Source organism: Tenrec ecaudatus, chromosome 1, assembly GCF_050624435.1.
Source record: "Tenrec ecaudatus isolate mTenEca1 chromosome 1, mTenEca1.hap1, whole genome shotgun sequence".
Taxonomy (NCBI): Eukaryota; Metazoa; Chordata; class Mammalia; order Afrosoricida; family Tenrecidae; genus Tenrec; species Tenrec ecaudatus.
Genome location: NC_134530.1, coordinates 92084179 through 92101881, shown reverse-complemented (window position 1 = coordinate 92101881; position 17703 = coordinate 92084179). Strand labels below are relative to the sequence as shown.

General features: G+C 45.1%; 1 protein-coding gene across 1 annotated transcript in view; it reads right to left on the bottom strand.

Moving 5' to 3' along the window:
- RAVER2 (ribonucleoprotein, PTB binding 2) overlaps nucleotides 1-7341 on the bottom strand; it is an 86541-nt gene extending 79200 nt beyond the window's left edge. The window contains exon 1 of the mRNA XM_075535261.1: nucleotides 6634-7341. Coding sequence (XP_075391376.1) covers nucleotides 6634-7341 — 708 coding nt within the window. The remainder of the gene's footprint in view (nucleotides 1-6633) is intronic.
- Between the last annotated feature and the right edge of the window lie 10362 nt (nucleotides 7342-17703).

Sequence of the window (17703 nt, the reverse complement as noted above, 5' to 3'; positions counted from 1 at the left end):
AAGAATACTTTGTTCTATTAAACTGGCATTCCATGATGCTCACCTTCCCGACAAGATCGCTGAAGACAAAGTGGATACATAAGCAAATGTGATGAAGAAAGCTGAGGGTACCCGGCTATCAAAAGATATAACATCTGGGGTCTTAAAGGCTTGAAGGTAAACAAGTGACCATCTAGCTGAGAAGCAACAAAGCCCACATGGAAGGAGCACACCAGCCTGTGTGATCATGAGATGTTGCTGAGAAGCTGCATGGACCTACCCCAATGCAGTCCTGGGTGCTGGAACAGCTGTGTGGAGACCCTTGCCAGCACTAAGATGCTTACATGTTTAAGATGCTTACATGTTCACTGATTTGGCTTTCCTCCTGCAGTCAGTGTCATTGCATGTGTTTTGTGAGATGGAGGAAGACTTTGTGGATTGGTGTCAGGCATATGGGTTAATGTTGGACTTGTGGGCTTGGGCAGCACTGGGTTGGGATGTTTTCTTGATGTGCACTTACCCTTTATATAAAACTCTCTCTTGTACATGAGTTTCTGTGGATTTGTTTCTCTAAACAAATTTGTTTCTATAACACAGGACCCAAAGCCCATCTGTAGACAACTGAACATCCCCTTACAGAAGGGTCCCAGGGAGGAGACGAGCTAGTCAGCCTGCAGGGTAGCAATGATGAAACACACAACTTACCTCTATTTTAAATGCTTCCTCCCCTCTGCTCCCTACCCCCGCCACTATCATGATTCCAATTCTACCTTAAAAATTCAGCTAAATCAGAGGATGTACACTGGTACAGATAAGAACTGGAAATACAGGGAATGCAGGACAGATGATCCCTTCAGGACCAGTGGTGAGAGTGGCGATACCTGGAGGGTAGAGGGAAGGGGGGGTAGAAAGGGGGAACCAATTACAGGGATCTACATATAACCTCCTTCCTGGGGGACAGACAACAGAAAAGTGGGTGAAGGGAGATGTCAGACATTATAAGACATGACAAAATAATAATAATTTACAAATTGTCAAGGGTTCATGAGGGGAGCAGAGAGGGAGAGGGAAAAAACTAGGAGCTGATGCCAAGGGCTCAAGTAGAAAGAAAATGTTTTGAGAATGATGATGGCAACAAATGTACAAATGTGCTTGACACAATGGATGGATGTATAGATCGTGGATAAAAGTTGTATGAGCCCCCAATAAAATGATTTTTAAAAGTAAAATGTTAGATGTTACTTTATTGGGCCAATGAATACAGAAATTCGTATTGCTACCTATAGCAACTACTCTGTTCTCGTAGGCACTGGCTGCTGCTGCTGCTGTCCGGCGCCTTCGAGCTGGCTCCAATCACAGTAAGCCTGTGTCTGACCAAAGGGACACCATGCATTCCTGTGACAGTTGCACCCATCTTCGCTATGTCTGAGCCTATCGCTACAGCCATCTTGTTGAAGATCTTTTTCGCTGACTCTACCATACCAAACATGATATCCCTCTCCAGGGACTGGTCCCTTCTGATAACATGTCCCAAGTACATGAGCTGAAGTCTCACCAGCCAAGCTTCTAAGGAGCATTCTACTTATAATTTCTTCCAAGATAGCTGGTGGTTTTTCCCCCATCTGGCAAACGCATGATATGTATGTTGAATATATTTTTACCAACGTCATAAGTCAAAGGCAACAATTCTCTGGTCTTTCTTATTCATTATCTATATGACCCAAACTCACTGCGATTGAGTTGATTCTGACTCATAGTGACCCTGTAGAACAGAGCAGACGGCTCCTGTGAGTTTCTCAGGCTGTCACTCAATGGAAGTACAAAGTCTCATCTCTCTCCTGTGGCTTCACACTGCTGACTCAGCCCACCAGACGGCTGGGCTCCAAGGAGACGACTGAAATGCTATGGCTGGGGTGAGGCATGCCTTGGTCCCCAAGGTGACATCTTTGTTTTAAAGCGCTCTTTTGAAGCAGTTTTGCCCAAATGCAATCCATCGTTGGATTTTTTTTGTCGGCTGCTTCCATGAGCACTGATTGTAGAACCAAGTCAAATGAAACACTTGACAACCTCGATCTTCTCACCATTTATCACTATGTTGCCACTGGTCCATTTTGAGAATTTCTCTTGTTGATGTTATCCACACTGAAGACGGGGGTCTCTGATATTCATCAGTGAGCTCTGCAAGTCTTCTCCTCTTTCAAGGAAGCAAGGTTCTATAGTCGGCCTATTACAAGTTGTTGCAGGAGCCCTGGTGGCACAGTGGATCACGAGTTGGGCTTCGAACCACAAGGTTTGTTAGAAGTTTAAAATCACTGGCTGCTCAGAAACCACAGGGCATTTCTACCCTGTCTCGTAATGTCTCTATGAATTGGAATTAACCCCATGACAGTGAGTTTGAGTTTTTAGTGAGTTTCATTGTTGTCACAGGTTGTTAGTCTCTCTGATCCTGATGCTACATTCTTCATACTGTGCAGCTTCTCAGATTACTTGCTCAGAATACAAACTGAGCAAGGATAGTGAAATGACACAACTCTGCCCCACACCTTTCCTGATTATAAACCACACAGGGTCCCCTTGTTCTGCTGGACTGGCTGCCTCTTGGTCTATGTAGGGCTTCGTTATGAGCATAAGTAAATGTTCTAGAGTTGTCATTCTCTGCGATATTAGCCCAAATTTGTTGTGATCCATAAATGTCTTCTGATAATTTCCATTTGTTTTTGTAACGCTGACCACCTGTTCTGTGGTTTTGATTAGAAAAGTAGCAAAGGCCGTACAAGGAAAAGCATAGGAAGAATATATCATTCTTGTGTAAGTTACTATATAGAGTTAAGCACTGATCTGTTTATGTTTTAAATTGTTTGGCATATTCAAAACAATATCTTTACTATGGAAATTATCATAGAAAAATAAATGCTAAGGCAGATATGGAATTCAGTTTCCACTTGCTCTTTTTTTTTTTTTTTAGATGTAACTGTTTAGCTATCAAAAAGTATGTAAATTGACCAGCGCTCAGTAAAGCACTGATGAAACACACGGTATCCCTCTGGTTCCTGAAGCTTCCTCACCCCCCACTATCTTGACCCCAGTGCTGCCTCTCACTGTGGACTAGCTCAGAGCATGTACACAGGTACAGATAAAAGATAAGAAAGAGCTCATGACACATGGAATCCAGGAGTAGGAATGGGAATAGTGATACCAGAAGAGTAGGGAGAAAGGGGGGGAGTGATCGTATTGGTCGATATGATTGATACACAACCACACACACCCCTCCAGGCGGAAGAACAACAGAAACCCTGGGGGAAGACAGCAGTCGGTGTGAGATATGAAAATAATAATAATTTATAATCTATCAGAGGTCACAAGTGGGGGTAAGAGGAGATGATACCAAGGGCCCAATAGAAAGTAATTATCTAGAAAAGAATGGTGGCAACATGTACAAATATGTCTGATACAACTGATGTATGAATTGTAATAAGAGTTGTAAGAGCCCCCAATAAAAGATATTTTTTAAGAGTATGTAAATTGGCATAAAATATAAGATATTTCATTTGGCAGTAAAGACTTATATAAAAATGTAGATTTTATACTAATCACTAATTTTATTTGATATTTGTTTGCTACTTTACCAAAAATTCCACAATTTAGAGGAAACATAAATCCATAGAACGCATAGCCCAAAATGCAAATTATTTTGCAGTTCTCTTACAGCCTCTTTGCGTGACCTTTCCATCCCCTCCATAAAACCAGGTACTGAAAAGGTTCTTTTGTCGTGCATATGTATATATATATATATATATATATATATTTTTTTTTTTTTTTTTGCACACAAACACACAGGGGCAAGTTTATGGAAACTTACGAGCTTTGTGAGGCCTATTTATGCATAGGTTCCCCAACTTATTTGACTTTACTGCCTCTTTCAGAAAAAATAAATGACTCAGTGTCTCCCTGGCAATGATAAATTTTTGTACTATATATAGCCCATAATGTAGGATAAAGTATAGGTATTTGCTTTTGAAGCCCCTCAAGATTGTTCATGCGACCAACAGGGGGCGGTATTCCACACTCCGGCAAACTGATTTATCATCTCTTGAGAAGGGATATGAGAAATATACCAACTGCAAAGTAAGGACACTGTGTAGACCTTTAGATCTGGCTTTTTTTTAAATTAATGCAACTAAAAAAACATTAAAATAGCTGGCATTCTATGGACGAAATAAAGATATTTTTCTACTTCTATTCTTCTAGATTATCTCTACAGAGTTGCTGCTGCTGTCTCCCCCTCCCCCCCCTTTTAATGTCATATGCTTCTTCCAAGCCTCCCCTTTCCCAAGCTCTCTTACTGTCTTCATCTGCTTGGGTACAAAAAGTTACTTCCATGAAATTCGTCCATCAGAGATGTTCTTATAAATAGCATCAAAAAGCATTACCTTAAATAAAGCACTGTCCGCAATTCGTGGACAATTGTGCAGTGAGTTGGAAGAATAAGCTATACAAGCGAGACAGAAAAAAATGTTTACACTGCATTTTGAAATAAAATGCATGCTCCTGCATGTAGTTTCCAGGGTGATAGTTATATTTCTCATTAGTGACCATGTACAGTCTAAGAGACCTGGTGGCACTGTGGATTAAGTGATGGGCTGCTAAGTACAAATTCAGTGGTTCAAACCCATTAGCCACTCCTCGGCAGAAAGATGAGGCTAATCAACTAGTCAGCCGCCCGTTTTGTTCTGTTTCATGTAAAATGACAAAGCAATAAGGCATGGATCTCACTGTTTTATGGTCACATCACTGTAGGAACCTTGGGGGTCCAATCAATAAGCCCTGAGCTTCTACCAAACAGGCGGATGTTTGTCACCTACCCGGAGGCTCTGGGGGAGAAAGAGCTGCAATCTGTTTCCCCCAGTACGATCGCCTGCAAAACCCCGCGGGCAGTTCCACTGTGTCCCACGGGGCAACGAAGTTGAAAATCAACTGGACACCACTCAATGATGAGATGGCAGCACTGCCATGAACTGTTAATAGTCAGTTCTCATGAAGCTGACTACAGGAGGAGATGAATTGACCCAAATCTCTCCAGCTACACACACACACACACACACTCACACACACACACTCACACACTCACACACACACACTCACTCACACACACACTCACTCACACACACATACCCACACACACACTCACACACTCACTCACACTCACACACCCACTCCCACACACACACACATACACACACTCACACACACTCACTCACACACTCATACACACACACTCACTCACACACACTCACTCACACACACTCACACACTCACACACAAACACACTCACTCACACACTCACACACACACAAACACACTCACTCACACACTCACACACTCACACTCACTCACACACTCAACTCACACACTCAAACACTCATACTCACACACACACACACACTCACATACACACACTCACACACATACACACACACTCACACACACTCACACACCCACTCACACACACAATCATACTCACACACACACTCACACACGCACGCACACACTCACACACACTCACACACACAATCACTCTCACACACACACTCACACACTCACACACTCTCACACACACTCACACACTCACTCACACACACTCACACACACACAATCATACTCACACACTCACACACACACACTCACACACTCACACACTCACACACACACTCACTCTCACACACACACTCACTCACTCACACACACACTCACACACTCACACACTGTTCTATTTTCTCATCCTCTGAGGACAGCCCACCATCTCCATCTGCACATAATGTATAAACTTCGTGTTACATATGGAATGCATGTAAACATCCTGACCATGCAGGAAATCTGAAAAAGAAAGGATCTCCCGGCTTTTCTTTTGTGAAATGAAAACGCACACAGCATTATCTGACAGGGAAAGTTGGGTCCCCTCCCGAAGAGAACAATGGTGATCTCTGGGTCTTAGGCATACGGGGGATTGCTATTGTCCCTTTGGCCTTGCCAGGATTTCCTAGCGGTTCTACAACGGGCACGTCCTTCTGAGAACAGAAGGGGGGAAATTACATGTGGGATGCCGAACTTCTAACCCTAAAGCACCAGACGCAGGGTAGCCTGTCGTTAAGCCTCGTCGGTCAGAGGAACAAATCCTAGGTCTTCGGCTTGGCTCCCTCTAGTCCAGGGTCTCAGCAAACGGAGCAGAAACTGTTTCGTACAAACTTGATCAAGTACTTCGCGACGGAAAGCGAACTCCTTCCCAACTCCAGGGACCTCCCCCGCCGGGCGTCCCAAAGTCCCGGGGATGCCACGCGGGACCTTCCCCCCCACCCCGATGCTCCGCAGCTCCCCCCACTCTGCTTGACTTCCCTTGCTACCCTCACCCCTGCCACCCATGCACCCACCCCCTCCCAGGCGGTGGGGAGGGAGAGGGCGCGTCCGGTGCCCACCGCCCTGGGTGAGGCGCTTCGCCGCCCCGAGCCTCAGGGTCCCCCTCTGTGGCTACGCTCGCTCGGAGGGCGCCCGCCAGCGGAGCCACCCAGACGCCCCTGCCAACCCCGGGGGCCGGGAGGCACCGCAGCGACCACCCCGCTGCCCGGCCGCCCAAGGCGCCCGCCCGGGCCGCGCCCGCACCTGGCAGCTGCTGTCCTGGGGCAGGTTCCGGACCAAGATTTTCCGGCGGTTGCTCAGCTCCCGCCGCATGCGCTGCAGCCGCGCCGCCACCTCCGGCGGCTCCAGCGGCGCGGGGCCCCGGGCGCGCCCGTGCGCCTCGGCGCTGCAGCCCGGCCGCCGCGGCCCGGATCCCGCGCCCCCCTGGCCGCCCGCCGCCGCCGCCGCCATCTTCTCGGGAGGCTCCGGCGAGGGGAAGCGGAGCGCGCGCGGGCGCAGGCCGGAGCGGAGCGGGGCCCAGCCGGGGAGGGACGGACGCGGGGAGGGGGAGGGAGGGCGCGCGGGAGGGGAGGGCGGGCCGCAGCCAGCAGCCGGCCGGCGGGCGGGCGGGAGGGAGGGGGAGGAAACCTGAGGCGCCGAGGAGGAGCCCGAGAGCCACCTCGGGAGCTCCCCCCGGGCCCCCGGGCCCCCGGGCCCGCGCACCGGGGACAGCCGCCCCCGCGGGGGCCCCGGCGCGCCTCCGGACACCTGTGCCGGCGGCCGGGCTCCCAGGGATGCCGCGCCTGCTCTGCGCGGTCCCCTGGGGCCGCATGCCCTGCCCCCGGCGCCCACCTCAGGTCTCCTGGCCCCCCCGGAACGCCCTGCTGTGACTACTCGGGGCGCTGCAGACCCGCAACGGGCTCCCCAAGCCCCGGGAAGCGAAACCGCACCGACTGTGGACGAGATGTGCATAGTTGGCAGGGAAGAAAAAAAAAGAGGTTTCCGATTACATTGGAAAGTAAAATTCGAGATTTTCTAGAAAGTTAAAAGACATATTCTGGGCGGATGGGGGCGCCGGGAGGGGGGGCGGTGCTTGGTTTAACCTGATAGCAAAGCATTTTCCTCTGTGCATGAACACGCCTTCGCCCTCCGCCCATCCTCCCATCTCTCTGCGCTGTTCCTAAAATGCAAAACTTGGCGGGTTGTGCAGGCGACACACAAAGCAACGCCGAAACAAAGACTAATGGAAGGGGACATGTGCAAAGGCTGCAGAACGTTCTCCTTAGACTGTTATTCGAATTGAAACTTACCGAGGGGGCTGAGGGTGGGGGTGTGGATTTACACTGTAGAACTATAGACTTAATCCGAAGTGATGTATCAGGTCAAGCAATCTGCCAGCTTGTGCCCAAATCCGGCTCAGGAGACCGTCAGCAAAAGTGAACTTCGATCTGATGTGGGTCAAGCAAACACAACACCCCAAACTCACGGCCTTCCAGTTTCCTCATAGGGACCCTAAAAGTCAGGGTAGGACTGCCCAGCTAGGAGTAAAAAGCCTTGTCTCTTTCCCACGGGGTGGCTGGCGGTGCCCAAGCACAACCACTCTGCCACCAGCTAGCCTGCAGAATCGCCTCCTAGGAAAGTCTGTTTAACTCAACAATGTGCGTTCCCTTGAGGGAAACAAATAAATGTAACCCCCCCCCAAAAAATCTTTTTTTTAATGTGCAATTAATTCTGAACAGCAAGTTAGCACTTCGAAACCAGCAGCTGCTCCGCAGGAGAGAGACTAGGCTTTCTAAAGAGTCTTGGAAATCCACAGGGGCAGTTCCACTCTGTCCTAGAAGGTCCGAGTTGGACTTGGCTGAGTGGCAGTGAGGCTGGTTTTTTCTGTGGTTACAGTGAGTCTCTGCTCATCTTTAAGTACTGTGGTTAGATGCCCTGGGTTCCCCTTCAGAGACCCCATGACAAAGCCAGATACTGTTGCTTCACATAGATTTTGCTCACTCTTAATAATCCAAATAGGTAAATTATGGGATCTGGTCTGCTTAATTTTAACACTTAATCCTCTTAATAATTGAAAAATTGTATGTCTACTCCCTTCACCACAAGATAAAGGCTCTTGAAATGTTGCTCTGTTAATAGACACTTTTATTGTTAAAATCCAAAATGGCCCAAGGGTGGAAAGAGCCACAAGACTCATCAATTAAAGAACGAATAAAGAACTTGTGATGTATGTTTCTGTGTCCATGCATGTATTTCAGCCACGCAGAGGAATGAAGTACTGATAAAGCTCCATGATTTGTTAGGTGCTGTCAAATCAGTTCCGACTCATAGCCCCCTATGCTCAACAGATGGAGTCTCTGTGTCACCTTCATAATTATTGTTGTTTGAGCCCATTGTTGCAGCCACTGTGCCAACCCGTCCCATTGAGACTCTCCCTCTTTATCGCGGTTTCTCTGCTTTACCAAGCATGACATCCCTTTCCAGGGACTAGTCATTCCTGATGACACGTCCAGGTACATGAGACAATGTCTGGTCATAGTCACTTTAAGGAGCATTTTGACAGTACTTCTCTTAAGACAGCTGTGTTTGTTTTTCTGGTAGTCCAAAGTTTGTTCTTGCGATAGTCCAACACTATAATTCAAATGCATCCACTCTTCAGTCTTGCTTACTTACTGTACAATGTCCCCAGGCATACGAAGCCCTTGAAAATACCAGGTCAGGCCCACTTAGTCCTCAAAGTGACAACCTTGGTCTTTAACACTTCAGACAGGTCCGATGAAGCAGATTTGTCCCACGCAACATGTTGTCTCATTTCTTGACTTGCTGCTTCCATGAGCACTGATTTGGGATCCAGATATAATGAAATCCTTCATAATGTCATTCTCTCTTTATCATGATGTTATCAGTCCAGTTATGAGGATTCTGGTTTTCTTTACATTGAGTTATAATCTCTACTGGAGGCTGCAATTCTACATCTTCATCAGCAATTGCTTCAAGTCCTTCTGACTAACAGCAAGCGAAGTTTTGTCATCTGCATATTGTAAGTTGTTAATAAGCTTTTCTCCAATCCTGATTTTTAAAAAAGGTTTTCAGCAGCTACTTCCAAGACAGTAGACAGCTGTTGTTAGTCTGGAATCTCCGGTGAAACCTGCTCACTCTGGGTGGCCCTGCTGCCATTTGAAATACCAGTGACACAGCTTCCAGCATCACAGCCACACACAAGATGCCAGAGTAGGACAAACTGACAGACAAGGTGTGCATAGGATCACTATGGGAGGACGGCCTCCATGGCGCCTACCAACAACAATCCTAATACCGTGTTCTCAATGTAGTCCAGCTTCTCAGAGAAGTTTTGTAGCTTACATATTGAATAAATCCAATCTACAATCTAGATGTCCATAATGTAAAAAGATTACACTAAGCGAAAGAAGCCTGATACCAAAGGTCACATATGATCTGATTCCATTTATGTAACGTATCCAGAATAAGTCATCAAAGACAGCACTGTGGGGGTTTTGAGGGGTTAGAAAGTGAGGGCCGGGGAGAGTCACTGCATAAGGGTTATGGGAACAGATGTCCAAACCCAACTCACCGCCATCGAGTTGATTCAGGCTCATGGAGACTCTGCAGGACAAGATAGAACTGCCCCTGTGAGTTTCTGAAACTTTAACTCTATACAAGATTAGAAAGCTTCATCTTTCTCCCACAGAGGCTGGTGGGTTTGAACTGCTGACCTTATGGTGAGGAGCCCACTGTGAATGTTTGTGGTGCTTGTTGTTGTTTTATCTAAAGAGAGGTGTAGTTAGACTTCATTTTGAATGCACTAAATGTTTGAAATTATTCTCCTGAAAATGATTAATTTTATGTTATGTGGTTTTCACCTAAAATAATTAAAAACAGTATTTTGCAGTTCACAGGGGTTTTTTTGTCTTTTAAATTTAAATCATTTTATTGGGGGCTCGTACAACTCTTATCACAATCCACAATCCAATGTGTCAGGCACATTTGTTGCCATCATCGTTCTCAAAACATTTTCTTTCTACTTGAGCCCTTGGTATCAGCTCTTCATTCCCCCCGCCCCCGCTCCCTCACGAACCCTTGAGCAGTTCACAGTTTTATAAGCTGTTTTTCATAGTATAATTTGGGATATTTTTCTGTGCCAATACATTTGAACACCATTTTTTTAAGGCTGCATATTATTTGCTCACTAAACTGCAACAAAAAATAAGAAAGAAAGGAAAAGTAGCACTTACTCCCTGTAGAATTGATTCCAATTTATGGTGGCTGCTTGTGTGTTACAGTGGCAGGGTGGGCTAAGTGTTGGACTACTAACCACAAGGTCAGCAGTTCAAAACTACTCCTGGAGAGACTTGCAGTCTCTGAAGCCACAGGCATAGTCCTACCTGGTCTGACAGGGCTGCTCGGAGTTGGAATCAACTCTATGGCAGTGAGTTTTCGATTGTTCTCTTGCTTGCCTGTCCGTCAGAGTGGTAATGTGCTCCGTACATGTGTCAGTGGCTGGTTTTTCAGAAAAAGATGGTCCAAGCCTTTCTTCTAAGGTGCCTCTGGGTGGACCAGAATATCCAACCTTTCCGTAGAAACTGAAGGTTAACCATTTACACTACCTAGCAACCCCAAACGACTTTCTCCTCCTGGTGAGCATCTTTATCCATGGTAGACAGCACTGGGGATGAAGGAGCGGGAGTCTGCAGTTACACGTCCACCATTTCCCATAGCATAAATAAAAAGAAACAGCACTTCTGCATCAACGGGCCAGTATATTTAAACTGTTTCCTTCAATTATTCAGTATCACAAGGATTGACATGAGCGTTCATGTCCCTGCTGGCATATTAGAATAATCTCTGCTTCGTTTTACATTTGATTCCTTTGATTTTAAAAGCTGTTAATTTGAAGCTTCAAAAAAGCCCTGTTGTGAAGAACTGTGAGGTTTGAAAAGTATATTCCTTACAGCGCAGGGTGCATGGGAAGCATAAAGAGCCTTCGCCTCTACTGTGACCTTGATCATTCACTATCGTTTCAGAACACATATTTATCTAAATGAGCCGTGCCGTCTTCTCAAACGTTTGTTAAACGTCTGTTATGTGCTAGACAAGACGCATTCACGAAGTATACAGAGATAATAAAAATAACAGATTCCGTCTCCTTGAGAGAAAATTATGAGTAATTGCCATTAAGTGTGATAGTGATACAAAAAGAAACTTGAAAAACCACTTGGATGTTCCAATATGTTGGCATAGAAAAATGCCCAGAAAAGCAGGTTATGAAACTGTGAGCTGCAAAATACTATGTTTTATTATTTTGAGGTGAAATCCATACAGCACCAAGTGATTTTCTTATGTAATTTTTAAACTGATCTTTTTGGAATCAATTTTAGATTCTATAGCAAATGATTTGTTATAATTCTATGATGGGGCGGGGAGGAGGGAGGGGAAAAAAGAGGAGCTGAGCCCAAGGCTCAATGGAAAGTAATTGTCTAGAAAAGAACGATGGACTAGATGTATTAATATGTCGGATACAATTGATGTATGGATTGTAATGAGAATTGTAAGAGCCCCAATAAAATGATTTTTTTTAAATCTATGGTCGAAGGCATTCCTCTCAGAGATGAGGTTGATTTCTAGAAATAGCTAAATGTTATCTCAAGCCCGGTCTAGTGAGTGAATAAGGTGTTAATTATGTTTTGGGGGGTATAATTATATAATTGAGGTGTGGGGTTCCAATTTGGACATGTTTACAATATTATGAAGTTATTAAATCAGTCTTATTAAGTGGCTTTTTGGAATTAATTCCATGCCTTGTATAATATTGCTATCTTCATTAGTCCAATGAATTCAAACTCTGTTTTTGTTTAAGCCATTTCAATGGAGATTATTTTTTCTACCACAACTGAACATATATACACATAGATACAATTGAAACAAAGATCTCACAGTCGACTCTTTTACTTCCTGCAGTACATTCTAGTACTTTTTCCATCCTCTTCAATTTTTTTAATTGCCGACACAAAAGACTTACAGCTCTGTTTTGTACGCCGCTATTGAATCAAGACTTAACATTCTGATAAAATACTACTGTAGGTTTCAAATAAACTGTCTTTCCTGGTTATTTGTGCTTGATTGTTTTCAAGGAATTCAGAGAAATAATAAAACCAAACCCGTCGTCAACAAGTCCATTTTGATCATCACAACCCTATGGAATAAGGTAGACCTGCCTCAGTGGGTTTCCAAGGCCGACAGACCTTTCTCCTGCGAAGCTGCTGGTGGATTCAAACCACCGACCTTTCGGGCATCAGGTAAGACTTTGACCACCGTACTACCCCAGCTCTTTGGGGGAATGATACAATCGATTCCTTAACAAAGTTTTTTACCTGGATTGGTTGTTATTGACACATAAAAGAAATAGATGGAAACTGTAACAAGTTGGAAAGGCTGCTGCCCTCCACCCAAGGGTTCCCATCAGCCCGGGTTTTAACGTGACTCTAAATAACAGCGCCCATGGCAAAATAAGAGAACGCTCTAATTTGAACTTGAAGTGGCGTACAATTATCAAGCCGCAATGCTCAGAGGTAATTATCATGAGCTATATAATTACTTCACAACAGGAGCCATATGCTCACTGTTGCCTTTGTTATTTTTTAAAATATTGATGTTTTTTGTTTTTCTTCTTCTTCTTCCTTTTTTTAAACTCGCCAGTTGGAGAAAATGTCGAAGAAGCTTAATTGGTCTGAATTTGTTAGAATTTTTTGAAATCCAGCCTTGTGTAGCCAAGCAATCGTATGCTTACACATTATGACAAGGCGGTGAAAAGAAGGAGGTAAAAATCCCTTGCAAATCGTAAGAACGAGACATTGTTGAGTTGTCATAATTGGTTCAACAATATACCATTGTACAACTCTCCAGATTTGATTGCAGTTTCATTCGGATGCAGTCCTTTCCCTGGGGGGAAACTGATGGGGCGCGGGGTGGGGGAGGGGGGACAGCAGTCGCAATTCCGAATGATGTGAATCCATGCTCTTGGCAGTGAAGAAGAAAGCTTACATTTTACTAGGGAAAGGCACCATCCGGACTGGTTCTTGAAGGCCAAGTAGGAGTTTCCCAGGAGGAAAGGGGGCAATTCCCAAAACAGGGAGCAGAAAGAGGCCCAAAGGCATCAAAGGTACCAGTATTTTCATGAGACAAGGAAAGTTTGGTGTTAACGAGTGGTATGCTTCTCTGGGGAAAGTAGCAGGAAATAAATAAGAAAGGTAACAAATGTCATTCCATTTTAAGAAGTTTGATTCATTTGAAATCAACGCTTTCATGTAGCATAAAAGGCAACCCCAAAGGGACTATCAAAGACTTGTAGGCAGAAGTGACACCATCAGATCTTTCTTCGTAGAAAACTCTGCAAACCAAGCTTGGAATGAATGTAGCCGTCCTGTGTCAGGGCGAACAGTGAGGAAGTGTATGGGAATAAAGGGGAAACATTTGCGGGCTTGTTTATAGAGGAGTAAAACAATCATAGCAGTTAATTTTGTATTACCCTACATGGGTTACCAACATAATTATTCATTACTATTGTTTCTTTGTAGCATTGAACATTTTAAAACATTATAATCCATTTGTGGGGTAACTAGTTTGGCACCTATTTACCTATGATGGATCAAAGGTAGCAGAGGGCAGTTAACTTGCATGAAGTCACACAGCCGGCAGGGGCCCCAGAATTCCAACGCCAACCCAGCTGCTTCCAGAGCCCAGGTGTTACACCTTTGTAGCTGTAGCCAGACGAGAGAGCACAGTCAAGAAGCAGCAAACAAACACACTGATGGAAGAGCGGGCTCTAGAGTCAAACTCCGGTGACTTGTGTCAACTCCAGCCAGACCTGGTAGCTTTGTAGGTTAGGTGTTGGGCTACTAACCGCAAAGCCAACAATTCAAACCCACAAGGTCTTTGGAGGGAGAAAAGTGGGGCTTTCTGCCACCATTAAAGTCTTACAGCCCCAGCACAGGGCAGGTCTACCTTGTTTTAGGGTTGCTGGGTGAGTGGCATAACAATGCCGTGTGTACCAGAGTATAGCTGTGCCCCACAGTGTTTGCACTGATGAATTTCTCATAAGTAGATAGCCAGGTATTTCTTCCTATGTACTTCTGATAGACCTGCACAAGCCAGCCTTTCAGTTAGCCGTCAAGCACATTAATAATTCAGGGACCCTGGGGTCAAACTGGATTCAATTCTGTGGATGAGGAAGCAAGCAATGTAAAGTATGGACAAATTATTTAAGTATAAGGACAGTCAAAAAGTTTGTTAGTGGGGTTCTAGTTCATATATATGTGGGTTATTTTGCCTAGCAAAACATGTCAGCATATCTGATGGATCAGTGGGTGGCTGCAGACAAGTGGTTTCAGTAAGACACTTGTCTTTTTTTAATAAATCATTTTATAGGGGGCTTTTGGAGCCCTTATGACAATCCATATATCAATAGTGTCAAGCACATGTGTACATATATTGCCATCATCATTTTCAACATGTTCTTTCTGTGTGAGCTCTTGGTATCAGCTCCCACCATCCCTGCCCCTATGAACCATTGATAAATTATAAATTATTATTGCTTTCACATCGTACCACACCCACTTCATCCATATTTCTGTTTTTGTCCCCCTATGGAGGATTACACATTGAGCCTTGCAATCAGTTCCCCTTTCTCCCCCCACCTTCCCACTGCTCTGATGGTATCACTACTCACATTGTTGTTCCTGGGGGTGGGTTTATCTGTCCTGATTCTAGGTGTTGAGAGCACTTATCTGTACCAGTGTACGTGCTCCAGTCTAGCTGGGTTTGTAAGGTAGAACTGGGGTCATGATAGTGGAGGGGAGGAAGTTTTAAAGAACTAGAGGAATGTGGTTCTATCAGTTTTATGCTGCACACTGGCTGACTCATCCCTTCCTTGTGGTCCTTCCATGAGGGGATGTGCAATTGTCTACAGATGGGCTTTGGGTATCCACTCCGGCTCCCCTTGTTTGAATTGATATAATTGTTTGTTTGGCGTCTTCTAATGCCTGATACCCAAATCCTATTGACACCTCATGATGACACAGGCTGGTGTACTTCTGTTCCTTTATATTCAGGAATGGTGTACTTCTTCCATGTGGGCTTTGTTTCTTCCCTGCTAGATGGCTGCTTGTTTAAGTTCAAGCCTTTAAGACCCCAGATGCTATATCTTTTGATAGCTGGACACCATCAGCTTTCTTCACATTTGTTTATGCACCACTTGTATCTTCAGTGATCATGTCAGGAAGGTGAGCATCACAGAATGCTAGGTTATTGGAATACATTGTTCTGTCTGCTACCTTAATATTTAATATATGTGCATAGATCTATATCCCTATTGCTATATATATTAGTATATTTACATATGTAATATATGTATAATATTTATACCTCTATAAATGGTCTTTGCATCCTAGCTTTTTCCTCTATTTCCTTTTATTTTCCTCCTGTCCCTCTATCATGTTCATTTGGCTCTCAATAATTCCTCTCAGATACATTTCCCTTGATCAATTCCCACCAGGCATTCTACACCCTTCTCGCCATTGATTTAGATCTCTTGTTGTTCCCTTGACCCTGGGTTTGTTGGCTACCTACTCCCTTTCCCATACAACCCTCTCCCCTGCCCTCTGGAACTCTCAGTCCCATTGTTTTCTCCTTGGGATTGTTATCTTGCCTATCTTATGTAGATAGTCATGAAAAAAAGAAGAAGAAGAAGAAGAAGAAGAGGGGCCTATAAGTAGTTCCAGGTTTGTCTGCTGCCTCTTATGCATGTTTTCCAGTTAAGTCTGGTGAGGTGCCAAGCCTTGCCTTCCAAGTCTGAAGTCTATTTTGGGGATTCCTCGGGGACTTTGTTGCTTTGCTCCCCTCGGTGCTTTGAAGTGCTCCCTTCGTGTTTCCCCCAGTGTGGGAGTGTCAGACAAGGCACAGTTCCCATACTGTGTCTCCAGTGCTGTCCCCTGCAGGGCTGTGGGTCAGTGAAGGGATGTTTTGTCTTGTGATGGGATCGGCCCTGCCTGTGGTCCTCTCTGTGCCTTGCTGCTCTGAGCCAGAGTGTCTTCCTTGGGGCTTGGTGGGCCAGGATGCTGTTCTCTCTTTCTCTCTCCCTCTCCGTCTTAGTTGCTCCCACATGGTCTGGGCAGACCCATCACTCTCCTCGGGCTGTATCTTCAGTGCTGGCCTCTGTATTGCAATCTGGGGAGGGAGTCAGAGTATCTGGTCTTGGGGCCGGCCCCACAGACCTCTCTGTTCATTGGCTGCTTCGTGCCAGTATATTACCCTCAAAGGTTGGCATACCAGGTTATGGTCTATCCCTCTCTCCCTTTCCTGTGGAGACATAAACAATACCCTCCCTGTGGGTAGGGTAGCGCCCTGTTTCCCCACTATCCACGTCTTACTTTTTCCTTTTTTTCCTCTCCTTTTTAGTTGGCTGCTATATGCATCCCTGGGTTGGGTCTGACCCCTGCCAGAGTGCCTGGGCTTCACCCCAGGAATGTATTCTGTTAGTGGCTTTTCTCTGTGTCCCTCGCACTTTTTAAGCGGACCCCAGTGGATTCATGTTGTACTTTCCTTTAGTGCTCAGCTTACTGCACTTAGCATACTTTCCTCCAACTTTTCCCACGCGATGATGTGCTTCACGCATTCATCACTGTTTTTTAGGGATGCACAGTACTCCATTGTAGGTATCTACCAGAATTTTTCATCCATTCATCCGTTGATGGAAATTTAGGTTGTTTCCAACTCTGCGATTGTGAACTGTGCCGTGATGAACATTGGAGTGCAGATGTCTGGCGTGGTCTGTTTCTTACCTCTTCTGGGTGTTTGCCCAGTAGGGGGATTCCTGGGTCATATGGTAGCTCGATTTCCATTTGTTTTAGGTATTGCCAAATTGATTTCCATAGTGGCTGTACATACCGGCAGTTCCACCAGCAGTGGATGAGAGTCCTGATCTACTCACAGCCCCTCCAACACTTGTTGCTTTCTGATTTTTTTATTTGTCTTTGAGGCTGTTAGGTGGTATCTCCTAGCTGTTTTAATTTGCATTTGCCTTATGACTAATGATCAGGAACATTTTCTCATATGTTTATTGGTCATTTGGATTTCTGCCCTTGTGAAACTTCTGTTCAGGTCCTTTGCCCTTTGAGTGTTTCATAAATTTCCAGAAGAATGAGCAAATATATCTTGGAAGAAGTACAGCCGAAATGTTCCTTAAAAACAAAGATGGCATATCTCATTACTTTGCCTCATGCACCTTGGTTATGTTATCAGGGGGATCTATCCTTGGGAAGA